This window comes from Narcine bancroftii, chromosome 1, assembly GCF_036971445.1.
Source record: "Narcine bancroftii isolate sNarBan1 chromosome 1, sNarBan1.hap1, whole genome shotgun sequence".
Taxonomy (NCBI): domain Eukaryota; kingdom Metazoa; phylum Chordata; class Chondrichthyes; order Torpediniformes; family Narcinidae; genus Narcine; species Narcine bancroftii.
Genome location: NC_091469.1, coordinates 131,026,842 through 131,047,220, shown reverse-complemented (window position 1 = coordinate 131,047,220; position 20,379 = coordinate 131,026,842). Strand labels below are relative to the sequence as shown.

At 41.6% G+C, this 20,379-nt stretch overlaps 1 protein-coding gene across 6 annotated transcripts in view; it reads left to right on the top strand.

Annotated features, from left to right (window-relative positions):
* Nucleotides 1–20,379, top strand: part of snx25 (sorting nexin 25) — a 367,103-nt gene that overhangs the window by 87,314 nt on the left and 259,410 nt on the right. For all 6 annotated transcript variants that reach the window (XM_069939621.1, XM_069939646.1, XM_069939613.1 and 3 more), the window contains exon 3: nt 7,351–7,567. In XM_069939621.1, the coding sequence (XP_069795722.1) occupies nt 7,351–7,567 (217 nt within the window). The remainder of the gene's footprint in view (nt 1–7,350; nt 7,568–20,379) is intronic.

Here is a 20,379-nt window from a genome sequence, read left to right as displayed (position 1 = left end):
ATATAAAGATGTAAAAAACAGTGTATATGTAAAGAAACTAAAGAAGGAAAGAGAAGGGAAGGAAGGAAGTAAGGGGGGAAAAAAGGGAGAACTTTTATAGTGTAAAAAAAGTGTTTGTTGGGGGGGAGAGAATAACCGTCACTGCGAAATCAGTTGACGCTTGCGAACAGGTTCGCAATCCAAATGGAAAGGGAGTTGTAGTTGCCCGGCAATGGATAAGGGGCAACTCAGAGAGGGGGAGGGGTGGATATTTGGGGTTAAGGGAATATTGGATGTGGGAGTTGTTCGAGTATTTTATGTTTTAAATATGTTGTCCTACATTGAGTTTAAAAAGGGAAAAGGGAGAGATGAAAAGGGGGATGGTGGTGGTGAGGAAGCGGAAATGAGGTGTAAACAAGATATGAGATGACTACATTGAACTATATGACTATAAACATTAATGGAATACATAACTAAATTAAAAGGAAGAGGCTATTAAATTTACTGAAAAAAGAAAAAAAATAGATATCCCATTTGTGCAGGAAACGCATATAACTGAAGTGGAACATAACAAATTAAAGAGAGACTGGGTAGGACACAGAGCAGCAGCATTATATAATTCGAAAGCTATAGGTGTAGCTATATTAATCAATAAAAATGTACCAATCAAAATAGAGGAGGAAATAATAGATCCAGCAATGAGGTATGTAATGATAAAGTGTCAGATATATTCAGAATTCTGGAATTTGATCAATATATATGCACCTAATTAGGAGGATCGAAAGTTTATGCAAGATATATTTTGAGGTTGTAGATACGCAAGGAAATATATTGATAGGAGGGGATTTTAACCTTAATTTGGATCCAATGTTGGATAAAACTGGACAAAAGACTAGCAAAAAGAATAAAGTGGCCAAATTTATGGTTAAATCAATGCAGGAAATGAAACTTATGGATATATGGAGGAGGCAGCACCCAAGGGAGAAGGAATACTCATATTATTCGAGTAGGAATAAAACATACTCAAGGATTGATATGTTTTTGTTGTCGGCCCATATTCAAGGGAGAGTTAGGAAAACTGAGTATAAAGCTAGATTGTTATCTGATCATTCACACCTGTTATTAGCAATAGAACTGGAGGACATCCCACCAAGAACATATAGATGGAGGTTAAACTCCATTTTACTTAAAAGGCATGAATTTAGAGAGTTTATTGAACATCAAATTAAAACATATTTTAAAATAAATACAGAATCAGTGAAAGACAAATTTATATTATGGGATGCAATGAAAGCCTTCATTAGAGGGCAGATAATAAGTTATGTAACTAAGATGAAAAAGGACTAAATCGGGAAATAGAGCAGTTGGAAGGGGAGATAGTAAATACAGAAAAGGAACTAGTAAAAAGGGATGATATAACAAAAAGGAGAGAATTGGCAGACAAAAAAATAAAATACGAAACATTACAAACGTATAAGGTGGAGAAGAATGTAATGAAAATAAAGCAAAAGTATTACGAACTGGGAGAAAAAACACATAAAATATTAGCCTGGCAACTTAAAACAGAAAAAGCTAAAAGAACTGTATTGGCATCAAGGAAAAAGGACAAACAAATTACATATAACCCAATAGAGATTAATGAAAACTTTAAGGAATTTTATGAACAATTATACCAAACTGAGAACAAGGGGAAAGATGATAAAATAGAAGAGTTTTTAGCTAAAATTGAACTGCTGAAATTGCAAGAAGAGCAAAAGAAACTGATAAAACCATTTGAAATAGAGGAAGTATAGGATTTATTAAAAAAGCTGCCAACCAATAAAACACCTGGAGAGGATGGATTCCCAATAGAATTCTGTAAAACATTTAAAGAGTTATTAATTCCTCCTCTCCTGGGAGTAATGAACCAGATAGAAGAAACACAAAACTTAACAGATTCATGTAAGACAGCAATAATTTTTTGGCTTGGCTTCGCGGACGAAGATTTATGGAGGGGGTAAAAAGTCCACGTCAGCTGCAGGACCTGTCCTCGGGCCTGCGCAAAGGAGCTTTTAGGTGGAGTGCAGTGCGCGCAGTACTGGCCCCACCCTTTGCATCCATGGTTCGTGTGCCGTGGCCAAGCAAGCTGGGACGTGGCAGCGAGGTCCTTGGGTCGTAGGTTTTATATCGGAGTGGCCTTCTCCTATGCAGGTTTCTTACCCGGGCTGGAGGGGCCTGCCTCCCCTCCTAGGTCGGTCCATACTGCCCGGACCGGGGCCGAGGCCGCCGCAGCTCACCCTGTGCCTGGACTGGGGCCGCCGCCTCCCACTCTCTGCCCGGATCGGGGCCTCCCCCTGCCCCACTCGACCGAGGCCGGGGCCGCCGTCTCCCCCTTGCTCCTGCCCGGATCGAGGCCGCCGCCGTCTACCCTTCACCCAGACCGGGGCCGGGGCCGCTGCTGCTCTCCCTGTGCTTGGACTGGGGCCGCCGCCTCCCGCAATAATTACAGTAATACCAAAGACGGGGAAGGATCCACTAACACCTGCATCATACTTAATTCAGATTATAAGATAATAGCGAAATTATTAGCATGTAGATTGGCCGATTGTGTACCAAACATAGTAAAACAAGATCAAACTTGATTTATTAAGAACAGACAAACAGTGGATAATGTCTGTAAACTTATTGATCTAATTCATGCAGTTCAAGGAAATAAGAAGCCAACAGTGGCTGTTGCTTTAGACACAAAAAAACCCTTTGACAGGGTAGAGTGGAACTATTTATTTAAAGTATTACAGAGGTTCAATCTACCAGAAAAATATATTAATTGGATTAAAGCATTGGCGAAGGTGACAGCCAATGGATATGTATCAAGCCAATTTAAATTAAGTAGGTCAACTAGACAGGGATGTCCATTATCCCCCTCACTGTTCGCTTTAGCAATAGAACCATTGGCAGAACTGATAAGAACTGATAAGAACAGAAAATCAAATAAAAGGGGTAAAAATAAAAGAGAAGGAATATAAAATCAGCTTATTTGCAGACGACATCATAGTAACGGAACCAGAAATATCAATAAAAGAATTACATAAGAAATTGAAGGAGTATGGAGAAATAACGGGGTACAAGATCAAAGTAAATAAAAGTGAAGTGATGCCAATGAGTAACGCAGATTATACAGAATTTAAAAAAGAATCACCATTTAAATGGCAAACACAAGCAATCCGATACCTAGGTATTAGTTTAGATAATAACTTAAGCAACCTGTACAAACTAAATTATCAGCCACTAATAAAGAAATTGCAGGAAGACTTAGAACATGGGAAAGATTTACCACTAATGTTGATAGGGAGGGTAAATTGCATTAAAATTAATGTCTTCCCAAGGATACAATACTTACTTTAATCGTTGCCAATTCCCTTAACAGAGAAATTCTTGAACTAAAGAGAATAATAAGGAAATTCTTGTGGAAAGGTGGGAAACCAAGGATAGCGTTAGATAAATTAACAGAGAGGTAGAACCAAGGTGGTTTGCAGTTACCAAACTTTAAAAATTATTATAGAGCCACCCAATTAAAGTATTTATCAGATTTTTACCAGACAAGGGAAAAATCAGACTGGACTAAGATAGAACTAGATAAAATAGGGGAGAAGGTACCGGAACATGTACTTTATAAGTGGGATGAAAAGCTGGTGCAATATAAAAGCTCACCAGTACTGCACCATTTACTCAATATATGGAAGAAGATCCATTTAGAAAGGAAAAAAAAAACGAATGACCAAATACCAAAATTACTATTGATGTAAAACCCACTAATCCCTTTGACAAGAGATAACCTTTCCTTTAGAGAATGGGAGAGAAAAGTAATCAAAAGAATAGAAAATTGTTTTTTGGGAAATAATTTATTAACATTTGAACAGTTGAAGTACAAATATGGAATAACTCATGGTGCAATGTTTGCATATCATCAGCTAAAAGCTTATTTAAAGGATAAATTGGGAAGCAGACTGAAATTACCTGAAGGAAGCAGCTTTGAATATGTGATTACAGACACAATGATAATTAAAAGATTTATAACGAACAAGTGGGGCCAGTTTGCCTGCCTTGTCGTGAGCCGCCACATATGTACATGAAACTGAAATATAAGGAAAATGATGAAATAATCTATAAATCCAAACAAAAGTGGGAAAAGGATTTAAACATAAAGATAAAAAATGGAACATGGGAAAAGTTATGTTCTGGAACTATGAAGAATATAATAAACACAAGGTTACGCATTATACAGTATAATTGGTTACACAGGTTATATATCACACCCCAAAAGTTAAAAAAAATGGGATTCAACATTTTCAGATAGATGTTTTCGCTGTAAGAAGGAAATGGGAACAACAGTACATGCAATTTGGGCATGTAAGAAAGTGAAAATGTTTTGGGAAGATCTAAATCAGGTATTAAATAAAATTACAAAAAACAACATGCCAAAAATCCAGAGATCTTTCTTCTAAGTAATATAAGAAGTAAGGAATTAGGCATCAAATTAGATAAAGCACAAAAAAGATTTATTATGATAGCCTGAGCAGTAGCAAAAAAATGTATAATGTCAACTTGGAAAATGGAAGAGAGCCTGAGAATACAGCAATGATACATGGAAATGAATAAATGTATTCCATTGGAAAAAAATAACATATAATTAAAAAAATAAAGTCACAGTATTTGAACAAATTTGGGAACCTTACATGGAACATAGCAGAGAGGGCTTGCCTCGAACCTCCACCCCCTAAAATGATAAGACAAAACGACTTGATCCAGTGTGTAAAATTAGATGACACATTTTTCTTGTTTAATTTTCATTGTGTGATGACATTGTTTAATGATTTTATTGTATTGTATATGTTGAATTTTTATTGGTTTTGGAGGGGGGTGGGAAGGGGGGAGGGAAGGTAGGGGGAAAAAGGGAGAGAATGCTACCGTGTATATTTAATGAGAAACATTTGAATATATTTTGGTTGATATGGTTCACAATGTGAAAAATAAAAAATTCTAAAAAAAAAGTTTCTTCGGCAAGACACTGGAGCAGCTGATTAAAAAAGAAATCAGTTGTGGGTGTCCAGAGTACAACAAATCTCTCTCTGAAAACTGACAAGATCCTTCCTGAGCAGTAACCATTTAGCTTTCAAGCACCGAAACCTGGTGAACTTTATAAATGTTAGATTCTGTGCACAGTATAAGAATTGCCTGCAACCAGTGAACTTGGAGGAATGAGAAGTTAGATTGGACTGTCAATCAAAGAACTTTTCTGAACTTACACACACATTACATTAGAAGGGGGCTAAGTTAGATTAGTTAAGACAATAGTGATAAGTTAAAGTGTGATTCTGTTTTCATGTTTAAAGATATTTAAAAACAACTTTTGTTTAAGTGACCATTTGACTTGATGAATGCTTATTGCTGCTGGGATTTGGTGTCCTCTGGGCTCATAGAATATGTTTCTTTGATTTTAGTTTGCAACTCCATATTGATTGAAAATCCTTAATGAAAAATATTAAATGTCCTTGATTGAGGGAACTTCATGATGGCCAGGGCCAGCGCTAGAATGAGGCAGCCGCCTAGGACATAGACCTCAGAGGGGCGCTGTCAGGGGGTGGCCAGTCATCTGATGTGGAGGCCAATTGTGCAAATGTGTACTTGCTTTATTAGCTTAGAGTTTGGGGTCCATTGGCTGGGTCTGGCCATCTTTATTCTTGTGCGCATGCACAATGGATAGGAGTTCTGGGGCCGGCCGACGCATGCGCGACAGGTTAGTTACTGGGGCTGGTTGGCGTGTGCGCGGTCCGCCTGCAGACAGGGGCATGTTTAGCACCAGCGCATAGTTCTGGCACAATTGGCAGCACTTCAATTGATGTTGTGTGAAGTAGTTGGCAGACTTTGAAAGGGGGGTGAATGAATATTCATTTATTTCAGTTTTATACTGTATGAATGCATGCATTGTATGACCTGTTTTCTGTGCTGTAGTGTTCTATGGGTCTATTCTAGGGACTCATTTTCCAGGGACTCAGATTGTGGGAGATATAAGCGATGGCCAATTAAAAATACGACTGTCCTGAGCTTAATACCACAAATGAAAAGTAGAAAAAGCTAAGGAGCAAGCAAAGCAAGAGGAGTACTTCCTGAAATACTTTCATACAGGAAACAGGTTCAAAAGAATGGAAGAACATTGGAGCAATTCTTTTTTCACATGATATTAATACTGGCCATTTAGAAAATGATCAATAGACAACAGGTGGTGGAGTAGGCCATTCAGCCCATCAAACCAGCACCGCCATTTATTTAGATCATGGCTAATCTTCCACTATCAGTACCTTATCCCTGCCTTCTCCCCATAAACCTTAATTCCCCTGTCCACAAGAACCTTATCTAACTCCCTCTTCAACTTATCCTTAAAACCGCTAAATACAACAATTGTACATAGAAATAAATAAATGTACTCCATTAGAAAAAATAACATATAATTTAAGAAATAACATCACAATATTCGAACAAATATGGGAACCGTACATGAAATACAATAGAGAAATCCTACCATGGACCTCCACCACCTAAAATGACAGAAAGAGAAGACAATGAAATGAACTGACTCAGTATATAAAAGTAAAAGATAAAAATTTCTTGTTTATTTTTATTAAGTGACGACATTGTTTAACGGGTTTAATGTATCTTATAAATTGAACTTTGAATAAATGGGAAGGGGGAGAGGGAGGGAGGGAAGGGAGGGGGGGAAAGGGGAGAAAATGACACTATATATTCAAGAGAAAAATGTCTGTATGTATTTTGGTCAGTATATGGTTTATAGTGTGAAAAATAAAAAATTAAAAAAATAACGCCTCTACCACCTTCTGCAGCAAAGCATTCCACAGACCACAACTCTCTGGGTAGAACATGTTTTTCTCATCTTTGTCCTAAAGGGCCTTCCCTGTATTCTTAAACTATGGCCTCTAGTCCTAGTTTCCCCAACATCGGGAACATGTAATCATGAAGTCGGTGACATCTGTTAATGCTGCTGTACTCCTCAGCCTCTGCTTGTACGCTGGGAGTAGTACAGTCAGGTGATCAGACCTTCTAAAGTGCAGGAATGGGATGACTTGGTTGGCGAATTTGATGATGATGTAGCAGTGGTCAAGAATGTTGGCTCCTCTGGTTACTCAGGACTACAATTGAGTTGCACCCTCAAATGATGATAACCTTGTCCTGTGACTTTTGTGCCTCTCATTGAAATTGTGTTGCCAATGAAGTTTACACAATCATTTGTAATATGTTAAAGCAAATTATATATTTTTATGTTTCAGATGCACAGTATCCATAGTGATCTTATTGTATGTATGTTTTGTTTTTCAGTGTTTGACTATAGCTATAGGGACTACATCCTTTCTTGGTATACAACAATCAGTAAAGATGAAGGACAACTGCACCAGATGCTTTCAGAGGACTTCTGGGAAATTGTAAAGCAGCTGCGTGTTCGACTGAGTAACATTGACATCGTTAAGGTGGTCTGTAATGATGTTGTGCGGACTTTACTCACTCACTTCTGTGACCTCAAGGCAGCAAACTCAAGGTAAAAGATTAGTTCATGATTTACCATCATATGTGTATACATATACTTAAACTGACATGATCTCTCTTGAAGCTGTCTTCCTCTTTACTCTTTCTTTGGCTTGGCTTCGCGGACGAAGACTTACTAAGGTTGAGCTTTATGGCTGCTTTTCAATACTAAACCTCATTGATGAACAATTTTATCAAGTTAATATCATAGATTCCGATTGTATTGTAGCCGAGCGCGCGCGCGCGCGCGCGCGCACACACACACACACACACACACACACACACACACACACACACACACACACACACACACACACATATTTTAGGGCTGTTGGTCTGATGCTGCCCCAGCCTCTACCCCTGCCAGTTCGTTGTCCTGTGAGCCGTTTTAGCGATCTCTGTCCACGTCTGCTGCCGCGCGAAGTGCCGGGCTGCCACAGTATCATTATGGCCAATTAGACAGAGAGATATGGTGCTTTTAAGAAAAAGTCCATAAATTTATTTTGACATGTTCATTTCTTTTTTTGTATCATAAAATGTGTACAGCTAATAATTGCTTTGAAAATGTAGTCACTACTGCACCATAAGACATTTACATACATCATGCTTCTACGAATGAGACTGTGACGATCACAAGGTAATCAGCTTTTAAAATGTTGGTTAAACTCTATACTACTTCTCTTTTAGAGAATGATGTTTTAGATATTTAAACACAACAACTTAAAATATTCAGGCAGTAAGAATTGTGCTGGATGGCATTCAGAACAACAATTCCTCTTCTATTAATAGGGTAAGAGGAATTGGACTGATCCAATCTTGTATCCTAAATTTAATAACTAAATTTATTGCCTGGGATCTTACTCAACTATGTCAGTGAGCCGAACGGTGGCAGATGGAGTTTTATTTGGATGAGACCAAGGTGTGGTATTAGGTAGGTCTCACAGGACTTGCTCCGTAAATTATAGGGCCCTAGGGAGTATTGGAGAATCAAGGGATCCAGGGGTACAGTTGCATAGTTCGCTGAAAATGGTAACACAGGTTGACAGGGTGGTGAAGAAGGTGTTTGGCACACTTGCCTTCACGGATCAGTGCATTGAGACCGGGTTGGGCCATCGTATTCTTATCAGATACTATTTATTGCTATTTATTATAACCATATAACAATTACAGCACGGAAACAGGCCATATCGGCCCTTCTAGTCTGCACCGATTTAAGTGAAACTCCACTAGTTCCACCTACCTGGTCCCTGTCCATAAACCCTCCAACCCCCTCACATCCATGTACTCATCCAATCTCCTCTTAAATGACAATTGACCCTGCTGCAACTACCTCTTTTGGAAGGTCAATCCACTCAGCCCCCACTCTCTGAGTGAAGAAGCTTCCTCTTATGTTACTTCTAAAGTTTTGCCCCCTAACCCTTAATTTATGACCCCTAATTCCAATCTCCCCTACCCTCAAGGGAAAGAGCCTATTTCCTTCATAATTTTAAATACCTCCATCAAATCTCCTCTCAACCTTCGACGCTCCAATGAATAAAGACCCAGTCTACTCAATCTTTCTCCATATTCTATATACTGCAATCCAGGCAACATTTTAGTAAATCTTCTCTGTACCCTCATGTAATAAAACAGAAATGTCATATTACACAAAATTGTCATAAGGCACAGATTTACCATTAGTATTGCCCAGCGCCCTATGCATTCAGAGAAAGAGAAGCAAAACTGAGTCCCCTCAGTTCAAACCATCAGCAACCCAAGCTTCATTCATACCTCTGATACGACAAGGCCCAGGGCCCTTCAGGAGCCCTTCTCGCCCTCGGCACTCTCTCAAATCCCGGTTCTGATACCTGGTTCTCTTGAACCAGTGTCCAGCACCTTGCAGACTGTCAGGAGTCATTTTACCTCAAGTCACCAACGGTCCGTGGCCTTGTGGGGGTTCATTGCCTGCAAGTCGCCAACCTCTGAGCGTCCTTCTGCAGCAGAGCCCCTCACTTGCAGCGCTTGCGTTATAGCAATTCCGACGGCACCTACATTTTTTCCCCCAGCTGTGCAAGACTTTGGAACGACATTGGGAATACTGTTGTGCATTTCTGGTTGCAATGATCAAGGAAGGACGTCAATAAACTGGAAAAAGTGCAAAAAAAAATTCACGAGGATGTTACCAGAGCTGAAGACTTTGAGTTATGAGAGACTTAATAGGTTAAGACCTGTTTTCCTGGAGATTAGGACCCTGAAGAGTGACTTTCTAGGCACAGATAAAGTGAATAATCACAGACTTTCCCCTAGAGTATGAGAGCCTGAAACTAGAAGGAATGTTTAAGTTGAGAGATAAATATTTTAGAAGGAACTGAGCAGAAGTAGACCATTCAGCCCGTAGTAGATATACGTGTATGGAATGAGCTGCCCAAGGAAGTGGTTGAGGTGGGTATAATTTAAAGATTTAGAGTAAAGATGAGAAAGATTTGGAGGGATATGAGCCATGTGCAGGCAAATGTGACTACCTTAGAAAGGCTACTTGGTCAGCATGGATGAGTTGGGGTGTATTTGCTCTATTCACTGCCATATTGTCAACACAGTTCTTTCATAGTTCCCTCTAAATGATAATGGGTAAGTACACTGAGATGAACATGAAAGAGAACTGAGTGGAGTCCTTGAAAATTATTTTAAAATAATTAATTAATCCCCATGCATCAGTTACAGCACTTTAGAAATGTAATGGTAGAAATTTGTCCTTGTCACCTGTGCTGAGGTGTTGCATTTTGGGAGGTTAAACATAGAGGAAGACATACAATTAATGGCAGGACTCTTAAAAACATTGATGTGCAGAGGGATCTGGGGGTTTAGATCTATAGCTCATTCAAAGTAACCACACAAGTAGAAAGGGTGGTAAAGAAGATGTATGTTGTGTGGCACTGAGTGCAAATATAAAGGTAGCTATCTAAAGCTTTGGTAAGGCTATACTTGGAATATTGTGTGTAATTCTGGTCATCAAATAGAGCAAGGGTGGCCAAACTTTTAATTTTTAATTTTTATAGACATACAGCATGATAATAGGCCATTTCACCCCACAAGTCCGTGCCACCCAATTCACCTACACTGCCAGTATGCACTTGTGGGTCGAAATGGCCTGTTGCCATGCAGTATGTTAAAATTAAAAGGTTGGCCACCCCTGAACTAGAGGAAGGATGTGGAGGCTTTGAAAGAGTACAGAACAGATTAAAACATGATAAAATTATGAGACAGAAACTTTTTTACCCAGGGTGAAAACATCACGTGCATTTAAGGTAAGGGGTAGATATGCTGGGTAAGATTTTGTTTTGCACAGAGGTGCAATGGGCTGCCAGGAGTACTAGTGGAAGCAGATGCAACAGGAACATTTTAGAGGCTTCTTGATATGGAATAGAGGGATATGTATCATGTACAGGCAGTTGAGTTTTTATTTAATTTGGGCATCATGTTTGACACAGACACATATGCCTATTCCGATGCAGTACTGTTCTATATTCAAAGTTTAGATTTATTGTTAGAGAACATACATTACATTATACAATCCTGAGATTCTTTTTCCTGCAGGTCAAGTGGAGTTTTTATTTATTGGTAGGGCAAACTACTCGAGAAAAGATATGTAAGTAGCATACATGCTACAATGAGAGTGGAAGGAAGACACACACACACGAGGAGTCAAAATCGAAGATTGCTTTATTGCACTGGCAGTTCATCCACACAGTTGGGACCCTTGAGCTGGGCCATCAAGACTGCCTTCGGGTGCCTGTGAAACTGCTCCACCAACCCATTGGCTTGAGGGTGATATGCCATTGTGTGGTGGAGCTGTGTCCCCAGAAAATTAGCCAGCGCTGCCTAGAGCCCGGAGGTGAATTGTGCCTCCGTGTCCTAGGTGAGATGGGCCTGGTCCCTGAATCGGGACACCCATGTTTCAGTGAGTGCCCTGGCATAGGTTTCTGTGGTGCCAGTGGGACCACTCCGGCCACCTTGAGGAACGGTCAACCATGGCCAAGAGGTATCTTACCCCATGGGAAACTGGTAATTGCCCTACTAAGTCAATGTGCACATGGTTGAACCTGTGGCACACTGGCTCAAAAGTCTGAATGGGTGGTTTGGTCTGAACCTACACTTTGGAGGCCACGCCAGACAAACTTATTGGCAACCATTTTGACCGTGGCGCAGATGGCAGGGTGTGCCAGGTTGTGGATAGCCTTGAAAGCTTGCAGCCGGAATGATGGGACAGGGGCTGCTGGTAGAAACGTCACACACCAGCGTCAGGTTACCTGGGCTGACTGTGATGTCTTCCACCCTGAGATCTTAGATGGCTGTCCTGTAAGCGGGCCTCGTAATCGACCCCTTGGTACAAGGCATGTATTGACTCAATCGTGGGGCGTGACAGAGTGTTGGCCACCATGTTGTTTTTCCCTGCGATATGTTGAATGTGGTAAATTCGGACACATGGTCCAAGACCTTATGGAAAGCAAAAGTCCGTGGCTTGTGGTCAGTGAACACCCTGAATTGCTGGCCTTCCAAAAGGTAATGGAAATGTCACCGCCAGATTTAGCGCTAACAGTTCCCAGTCAAACACTGTATCTGAGTTCTGGGGGGGCAGAGGTGCCTGCTGAAAAAGGCCAGGGATTGCCACTGGCCCTCGATGAGTTGTTCTAGCACGCCCCCTACAGTTAGAGCGGTAGGTGCCTCCCTACTAGGGTGGACCAGGACAATGGCATTGGCCAGCGCGTCTTTGGGATTCTGGAATGTCCTGGAGGATTCCTCATCCCAAGCAATGTCTTTTGCCTTGCTGGTCATCAGTGCAAAGATGCATGCCGCTGCTGGTACGAACCTGTGGTAAAAGCTTACATACCGGTGAATTCTTGCAGTTCTTTTCCTGTGTGTGGTTTAGCAAAGTGCTGGACTGCCTCAACCTTCTCAGGGAGGGGTGTGACCCTGTGCTTGTTAATTCTGTGCCCCAGGAAGTCAATGGCGTCCTGACCAAACTGGCACTTGGCGGGGTTTTTTTTTGTAATTCTTTATTTATCGCACTATGAACCATATCAACCAATATGCATCTCTTTAAATATTCTCTTTAAATATTCACAGTGACATTTTCTCTTTTTTCCCCCATCCCTCCCTTCCCCCTTCCCACCCCCTTCAAAAACAGTAAATATTGAACATACAAAATACAATAAAACAATATCTTTATACAAAAGGAATACAAACAAAAAAGACGTATCATCTACTTATTCACATTAAATCTGATCATGTTTATCTTCTTATCATTTTAGGTGGTGGTGGTCCTAGGCCTGCTCTTTCTGTTATGTTCCATATATGGTTCCCAGGATTTTTCAAACATTGTAACTTTGTCTTTTAAATTATATGTGATTTTTTTTTCCAATGGGATACACTTAAACTTGGTTATATGTTTATAGTCATATAGTCCAATGTGGCCATCTTATATCTGCAAGCTCACACCAAGACACAAGAGAAACTTGTCCGTGAACTACTCTTTGCAGATGATGCCGCTTTAGTTGCCCATTCAGAGCCAGCTCTTCAGCGCTTGACGTCCTGCTTTGCGGAAACTGCCAAAATGTTTGGCCTGGAAGTCAGCCTGAAGAAAACTGAGGTCCTCCATCAGCCAGCTCCCCACCATGCCTACCAGCCCCCCCACATCTCCATCGGGCACACAAAACTCAAAACGGTCAACCAGTTTACCTATCTCGGCTGCACCATTTCATCAGATGCAAGGATCGACAATGAGATAGACAACAGACTCGCCAAGGCAAATAGCGCCTTTGGAAGACTACACAAAAGAGTCTGGAAAAACAACCAACTGAAAAACCTCACAAAGATAAGCGTATACAGAGCCGTTGTCATACCCACACTCCTGTTCGGCTCCGAATCATGGGTCCTCTACCGGCACCACCTACGGCTCCTAGAACGCTTCCACCAGCGTTGTCTCCGCTCCATCCTCAACATCCATTGGAGCGCTCACACCCCTAACGTCGAGGTACTCGAGATGGCAGAGGTCGACAGCATCGAGTCCACGCTGCTGATGATCCAGCTGCGCTGGATGGGTCACGTCTCCAGAATGGAGGACCATCGCCTTCCCAAGATCGTATTATATGGCGAGCTCTCCACTGGCCACCGTGACAGAGGTGCACCAAAGAAAAGGTACAAGGACTGCCTAAAGAAATCTCTTGGTGCCTGCCACATTGACCACCGCCAGTGGGCTGATAACGCCTCAAACCGTGCATCTTGGCGCCTCACAGTTTGGCGGGCAGCAGCCTCCTTTGAAGAAGACCGCAGAGCCCACCTCACTGACAAAAGGCAAAGGAGGAAAAACCCAACACCCAACCCCAACCAACCAATTTTCCCTTGCAACCGCTGCAATCGTGTCTGCCTGTCCCGCATCGGACTGGTCAGCCACAAACGAGCCTGCAGCTGACGTGGACTTTTTACCCCCTCCATAAATCTTCGTCCGCGAAGCCAAGCCAAAGAAGATATCTTTATTTTCACTTCTTTTCCACCTCTTCACCACCTCCATCCCTTTTTTCCATTACTGTTTTTTAGGTTTTCCTTTTTAATCTCAATATATGACAAAGCACTTAAGACATGAAATACCCCAACAATTCGCACAAGCAATAACCCTTTAACCCCAAATGAACTTCCCCTCCTTGGATTGCCCCTTGTCCGTTGACGGCAACCACAACTCCCCTTTCCATTTGGTATGCGAACTTGCTTGCAAGCAGTGACCATTATTCTCTCCTCCCCCCAACCAGAGAACACTGTTTTCCTATACATATAACAATGGTCTCTCTTTTTTTCCCCTCTTCTTTCCCTTCTCTTATCCATCTTTAAATCTTTATATAAACATTATCTTTACTTTATATTTTTACATATTTTTGTATATTTTCTTGCCAGTCATCTTTCTTGTCACTCCTCCTCCTCTCTTCTCATGTCCTGCAAATGTTCAGCAATTTCTTGCGCTTTCTTTGGGTCCGAGAACAGTCTATTCTGTTCCCCAGGAATAAATACTTTGAGTACTGCTGGATGTCTTAATATAAAGTTATAACCTTTCTTACATAAGATTGTTTTCACCGTGTTGAATTCCTTCCTCTTCGTTAAAAGTTTGAAGCTTATGTCCGGGAAAAAAACTATTTTTTGTCCCTTATATTCCAACGGCTTATTGTCTTCTCTAACCTTCTTTCTTGCCTGCTCCGGTATGTTTTCTCTTGTCGTATATCTTGTAAGTTTTACCAATATGGATCTCAGTTTTTGATGTGGTGTATGTTTCGGAACTAGTGCTCTATGTGCCCTTTCGATTTCTATTTCTTCATGTGAATCTGTCGTTCCCAGCACCTTCAGGATTCATCCTTTTATAAAATCCTTCATATCTGACCCTTCTTTGCCTTCTTTCAGGTCCACTGTAGTTTTCCAATACGTCAATTTTTTGTGACAATAAATCTTGTGTCTCTTTAATTTTCTTTCCGCTCTCTTCCAACTTCCCTCTTAAATCATTTATCTCCATTTCTACAGCAGCTTCTCGTTTCTCCACATTTTCTACTCTTTTCCCTATTTCAGTCATGACCAACTCTAAGCTTTGCATTCTGTCAGCTCTTTTCATTTTTCTTTTGATTGAACTAAATTCTAGTGATAGCCATTCTTTTAATGACCTCATTTGTTCTTCGAAAAATGCTTTATCTAAACTTTGTCCTATTTTACCACCTTCTTTCTTTTGAAATTCTTGGTCTTCTTCTGTGTCTGTATCTATGTCTGTGTGATCTTCTCTTCTCTGTATCTGTGTATCTTCATCCTTCTCTTGTGAGCTGCTTCTGTAACCTTGCCGGACTCCCTGCCGCAGGTCGACCCGCTGCTGGGCTCCCTGCCGCAGGTCGACCTGCTGCTGGACCTCCTGCCGCAGGTTGTCCCCCTGCCAGTCGCCCTATTGCCGCTCTCCCTCTTCCAGCCCTTCATTCTCTTTCTCACCACTCTTCTTCTTTCTTGCTTACTTCCCCCAGCTGAACGCCCCGATACTAGGCGTCTCTCAGCTGACCTGCTGAGTCCCCCTCCCGCCGGTGTTGACTTTTTCTTTTACTTGCGCACTGTGCATGTGCAATTCTTTGCGCACGTGCGGCTCTTCTTGGCTCTGAGAGCCATTTTTGAAGTCCGCCGGTTTGGAGGACACTTCTCCTCTGGGGACTCACCAACATCGGAGATCGGCCGCTCCTCTCCATTGTGTCTCTCTGCTCCAACATGCAGGTAAGGCCTTCTTCTTCTCCAGTGATTTTCCTTCTTCCCTTTTCACTGTTATTCTTACTTTTTCTCTTTTGGGGGCCATCTTCTGTCTCTTCTCTGTAACTTTATCTTTCTCTTCCTGTATTTTATGTTTATTGAGCTCTGTTTTTTTCAAACTTTTTTTTTCTCTAGAGAGGGCTGGTTCCACACGACCAGCCACTACTCCATCACGTGACTCCTTTCACACTTAGCGAGGTTGATGGTCATCTCTAACTCACTCAGCCGGGTGCACAGTTGTCTCAGGTGGGCGGTGTGGTCTTTGCGTCTGCGGCTGGTGATGAGGATATCGTCCAAATAGATGAATGCAAATGGGAGGTCCCAGTCTGTGCCACATCCTTTAAGTTGAAGGACATGCGGAAGAATTCGAACAAATTTATGATTGCAGTTTTGGGGATGTCCTAGGGGTGAACTGGGATTTGGTGGTACCCCCGGATGAGGTCCACCTTGGAGAACACCCGTTCCCCATAGTCTTGGATGTGGGGCATGTGATACTGTAGGGCGTGGTGGCCTCGCTGAGGTGGCGAAAGTCTCTGCATGGTCTCCAACCCCCTGCTGATTTGAGCACTCTGTGGAGGGAGAGGCTCAGGGACTATCAGAGCACAGCACCATCCCAAGCTCCTCCATCTTTTTGAACTCTTCCTTCGCCAGGCTAAGTTTCTTGGGCAGGCCCTGGCATGGAATGAGTGGCCCTTGGCCAATATGTGGTGCTCGTTATATAGTCAGGATAATGTGAACTATTTTATAACCACGTAAGAATACTGTAGTAACTGTAGTGCACCACTGTGGGGCGTATGTATATGAGTGTGTGTAAACAGTCTCCTGAGATGGTGGGAGGCATCAATAAGTAAAGTCTCTTCTGTTATTTGAATCTTGCATCTCTAACTTATTTAAGAACTTCCCAAGTAACTCCAGTAAAATAACATGGTGGAAGCGGTATAAGAGAACAGGAATAAAGCCATACAATTGATTGAAAGTCGCTGAAATATGAAGGAGAAGAAGAGAAAAAAAAATTACTAAAAAAAAAATGGCTGGAGCAACAGTAGTTCACCCAGTGACAGACTGGGAGGATAAAGACATTGTTGAATTGTTTAAAAAGTTTCAGCAGAAATACAATTTAGCATTTAAAAGCTATTTTAAAAATGCAACAACAGAGGAAATGGTCAGTTATATTCTTCTATGGACAAGGGAGCGAGGTCTTGACTTATTTAATAGCTGGGAGTTTACAGAAGTGGAGAAAAATGATCCAGAGCTGATATTTCCAAAGTTTACTTCTCACCTTGAACCCAGGTCTAATCATAGAATTAAATACTATGAATTTCAAGGCTTAATGCAAGAGACTGATGAAACTGTTGATAACGTCCTCACTAGACTAAACTTGTTGCAGTAAAATGCAGATTTAAGGATATAGAGGAAAGATTAGTTGATCAACTAATATGGGGTGTGCCCATCCCAAAGAAAAACTCTCTTATAGGGAAGGAAACCTTGAAGCTGGCTGAACCTATTGACATAGCCAGAGCCTTCGAATGCATGAGGATGCAAATGAAATCCTTATCTATGCAAACCCAACAACACCAAAGGGAAGGAAGAGTTGATGTTTTAAAGAACACAATCAGAAAAGTGCAAACCCCCCCCCAGACCTTCAGGAAATGCAGCAGGCAACACCCCTTCAATGACCAAAACAAATGCCCTGCATACGCTTCTGAATGTAGAGCCTATGATAAAACAAACCACTGGGCGAAGATGTGCAAGTCTGGTATGAAGAAAACAGTAATACCAGTGAAGAAAAAAGACAAGAAGATCCACCAAATAAAAGGAAACAACAATGAAGATTCCAACACCAAGATAATGGACATAGAATCCATACACCTTCATGTCAGGTGAAATGAAAGAAGGAAGTGAGTTGCACACAAGGATCCAAATACAAAGGACAATCCAGAACAAGCCTACAATATTTAACCAAAGGTGAAGCTGGATACTGGATCACAAAGCAACGTCCTTTCACTCAACTCTAGTGCCAGATGTTCCCAGTGAACATAATAAAAGGGTATCCAAAAGACGGTGCATTGGAAACAGCAAATGTCATGTTAACGGCTTATGATGGACCCATGATCAAACAGCTATGGAGAGCTAAGATCAACGGCTACCATAAGGGAAAGAACATCCTCTGTAATTCTACGTGGATGATGTGGACGAACCAGCAATTCTAGGTCTGAATAGCTGCCAGGAGTTGCAGTTGATCTCTGTCAATTATGAGATCCAGATGAAGAAGATATCCAAAAGCATCAACAGAAAAACACAAGAAAAAGAGGAAATGATTTCCACAGAAGTACCTGCCAGGCCATGGCACACAGTGGGAGCAGACTTGTTCACTGAGAATCAAGAGTGGTATTTAATAGTAGTCTGTTACTAATCTAATTTTCCATTTGTCAAAAGGGTGAAAGACCTGAGAGCATCAACTATCACCTTAGAAATGAGAGTCTCTTTGCTGAACAAGGAATACCTGAGCAAGTAATATGTGACATTGGAACACAGTTCACGTCACAAGGATTCAGAAAGCTGGCTGCAGAGTATGGGTTTGTTATCAGTACATCATCCCCATACTACCCCAAAAGTCATGGGGCCATTGAAAGACAAGTGCCAACTGTGAAACACACTCGTGTTAATGTCACAAAACAAAAGACGAACCATACCGAGCTCTTCTGTCATTACCAGCAGCATCTGTAAGAGATGACGTGAAGATACCGGCAGAACTTCTAAATGGCAGGAGATGTAAAACAACTCTGCCAACATCTTTAAGGGCTGACGTGAAGACACCGGCAGAACTTTAAATGGCAGGTGATGTAAAACAACTCTGCCAACATCTTTAAGGGCTGACGTGAAGACACCGGCAGAACTTCTAAATGGCAGGAGATGTAAAACAACTCTGCCAACATCTTTAAGGGCTGACGTGAAGACACCGGCAGAACTTCTAAATGGCAGGAGATGTAAAACAACTCTGCCAACATCTTTAAGGGCTGACGTGAAGACACCGGCAGAACTTCTAAATGGCAGGAGATGTAAAACAACTCTGCCAACATCTTTAAGGGCTGACGTGAAGACACCGGCAGAACTTCTAAATGGCAGGAGATGTAAAACAACTCTGCCAACATCTTTAAGGGCTGACGTGAAGACACCGGCAGAACTTCTAGATGGCAGGAGATGTAAAACAACTCTGCCAACATCTTTAAGGACTGACGTGAAGACACCGGCAGAACTTCTAAATGGCAGGAGATGTAAAGCAACTCTGCCAACATCTTTAAGGGCTGATGTGAAGACACCGGCAGAACTTCTAAATGGCAGGAGATGTAAAACAACTCTGCCAACATCTTTAAGGGCTGACGTGAAGACACCGGCAGAACTTCTAAATGGCAGGAGATGTAAAGCAACTCTGCCAAGTGAAATACACACCCCAGAAGACCAGGAGAAAACCAGAAGACTGGCTGACACGCAAGAAGAAGGATCCCAGCACTATAATAAAAATGCACAAACATTGCCAGAACTCTTCAGAGGGCAGCATGTCCATATCAAGAGCCGATGTTGAAAACATTGAGCCCAGCAAAGGTCATCAGAGAAGCTGAGACACTAAGATCATACATTGTCCAGACATACTCTGGCAATCAGCTGAGGAGGAACAGAATTCACATCCGGTCGACACAAAATGTGATGAAGCAGAAAGCTTTAATGCCAGCAAAGCCTGGAACATCAATAGTAAGTGAGGTATCAAATGAACAGACGACAACCACTAATACTGAAACATCAAGACAGCAGTTGTCAGGTAAAGCACCACATGCTACATCATCTACATGTACACCAGCCACACAGAGCCCAATGGTCGCAGCCAAATCCCCAATATGGTGAAGGAACATACTGCCACTAGTTCAATATTGATAAGAACTATATTAAAAAAATAGTTGTGTAAATAAGTTAATGTACAAGTTCAGTTACTTTAGTTGCATTGGAAAGAAAATGATAAAGAACACTTCAATTTTTCTTTATCTTGAGAAGGGATGTTATATAGTCAGGATAATGTGAACTATTTTGCAACCACATAAGAATACACCCTTCTCATTGTAGTAATGTAATGCACCACTCTGGGGCATATGAATGAGTGTGTGTAAACAGTTTCCTGAGATGGTGGAAGGCATCAGTAAGTAAAGCCTCTTCTGTTATTTGAATCTTGCATCTCTAACTTATTTAAGAAGCCTCCCAAGTAACTCCAGAGACATAATAGTGCCCCATACTTTGGCTTGGCTGTGGAGAACTGTGGAGCCACTTTCAAGGAGAACTCCACTAGGATGTGGGCGAACTCATTGTCCAATAGCATTATAGGGTCCAGGTGGGGTACGGGTAGCTTGGCTTCCCCCAGAAGTGGAGTCTGAAAGATTCTGTTGTGCACCTTGAGGTTGACCTGCAAGCAATGGGCCCGAAGGAAGTCAGACCCGGAGGGGTTGCACCATTGCCACAAGGGTAAAGGACCATGTAAAGCAG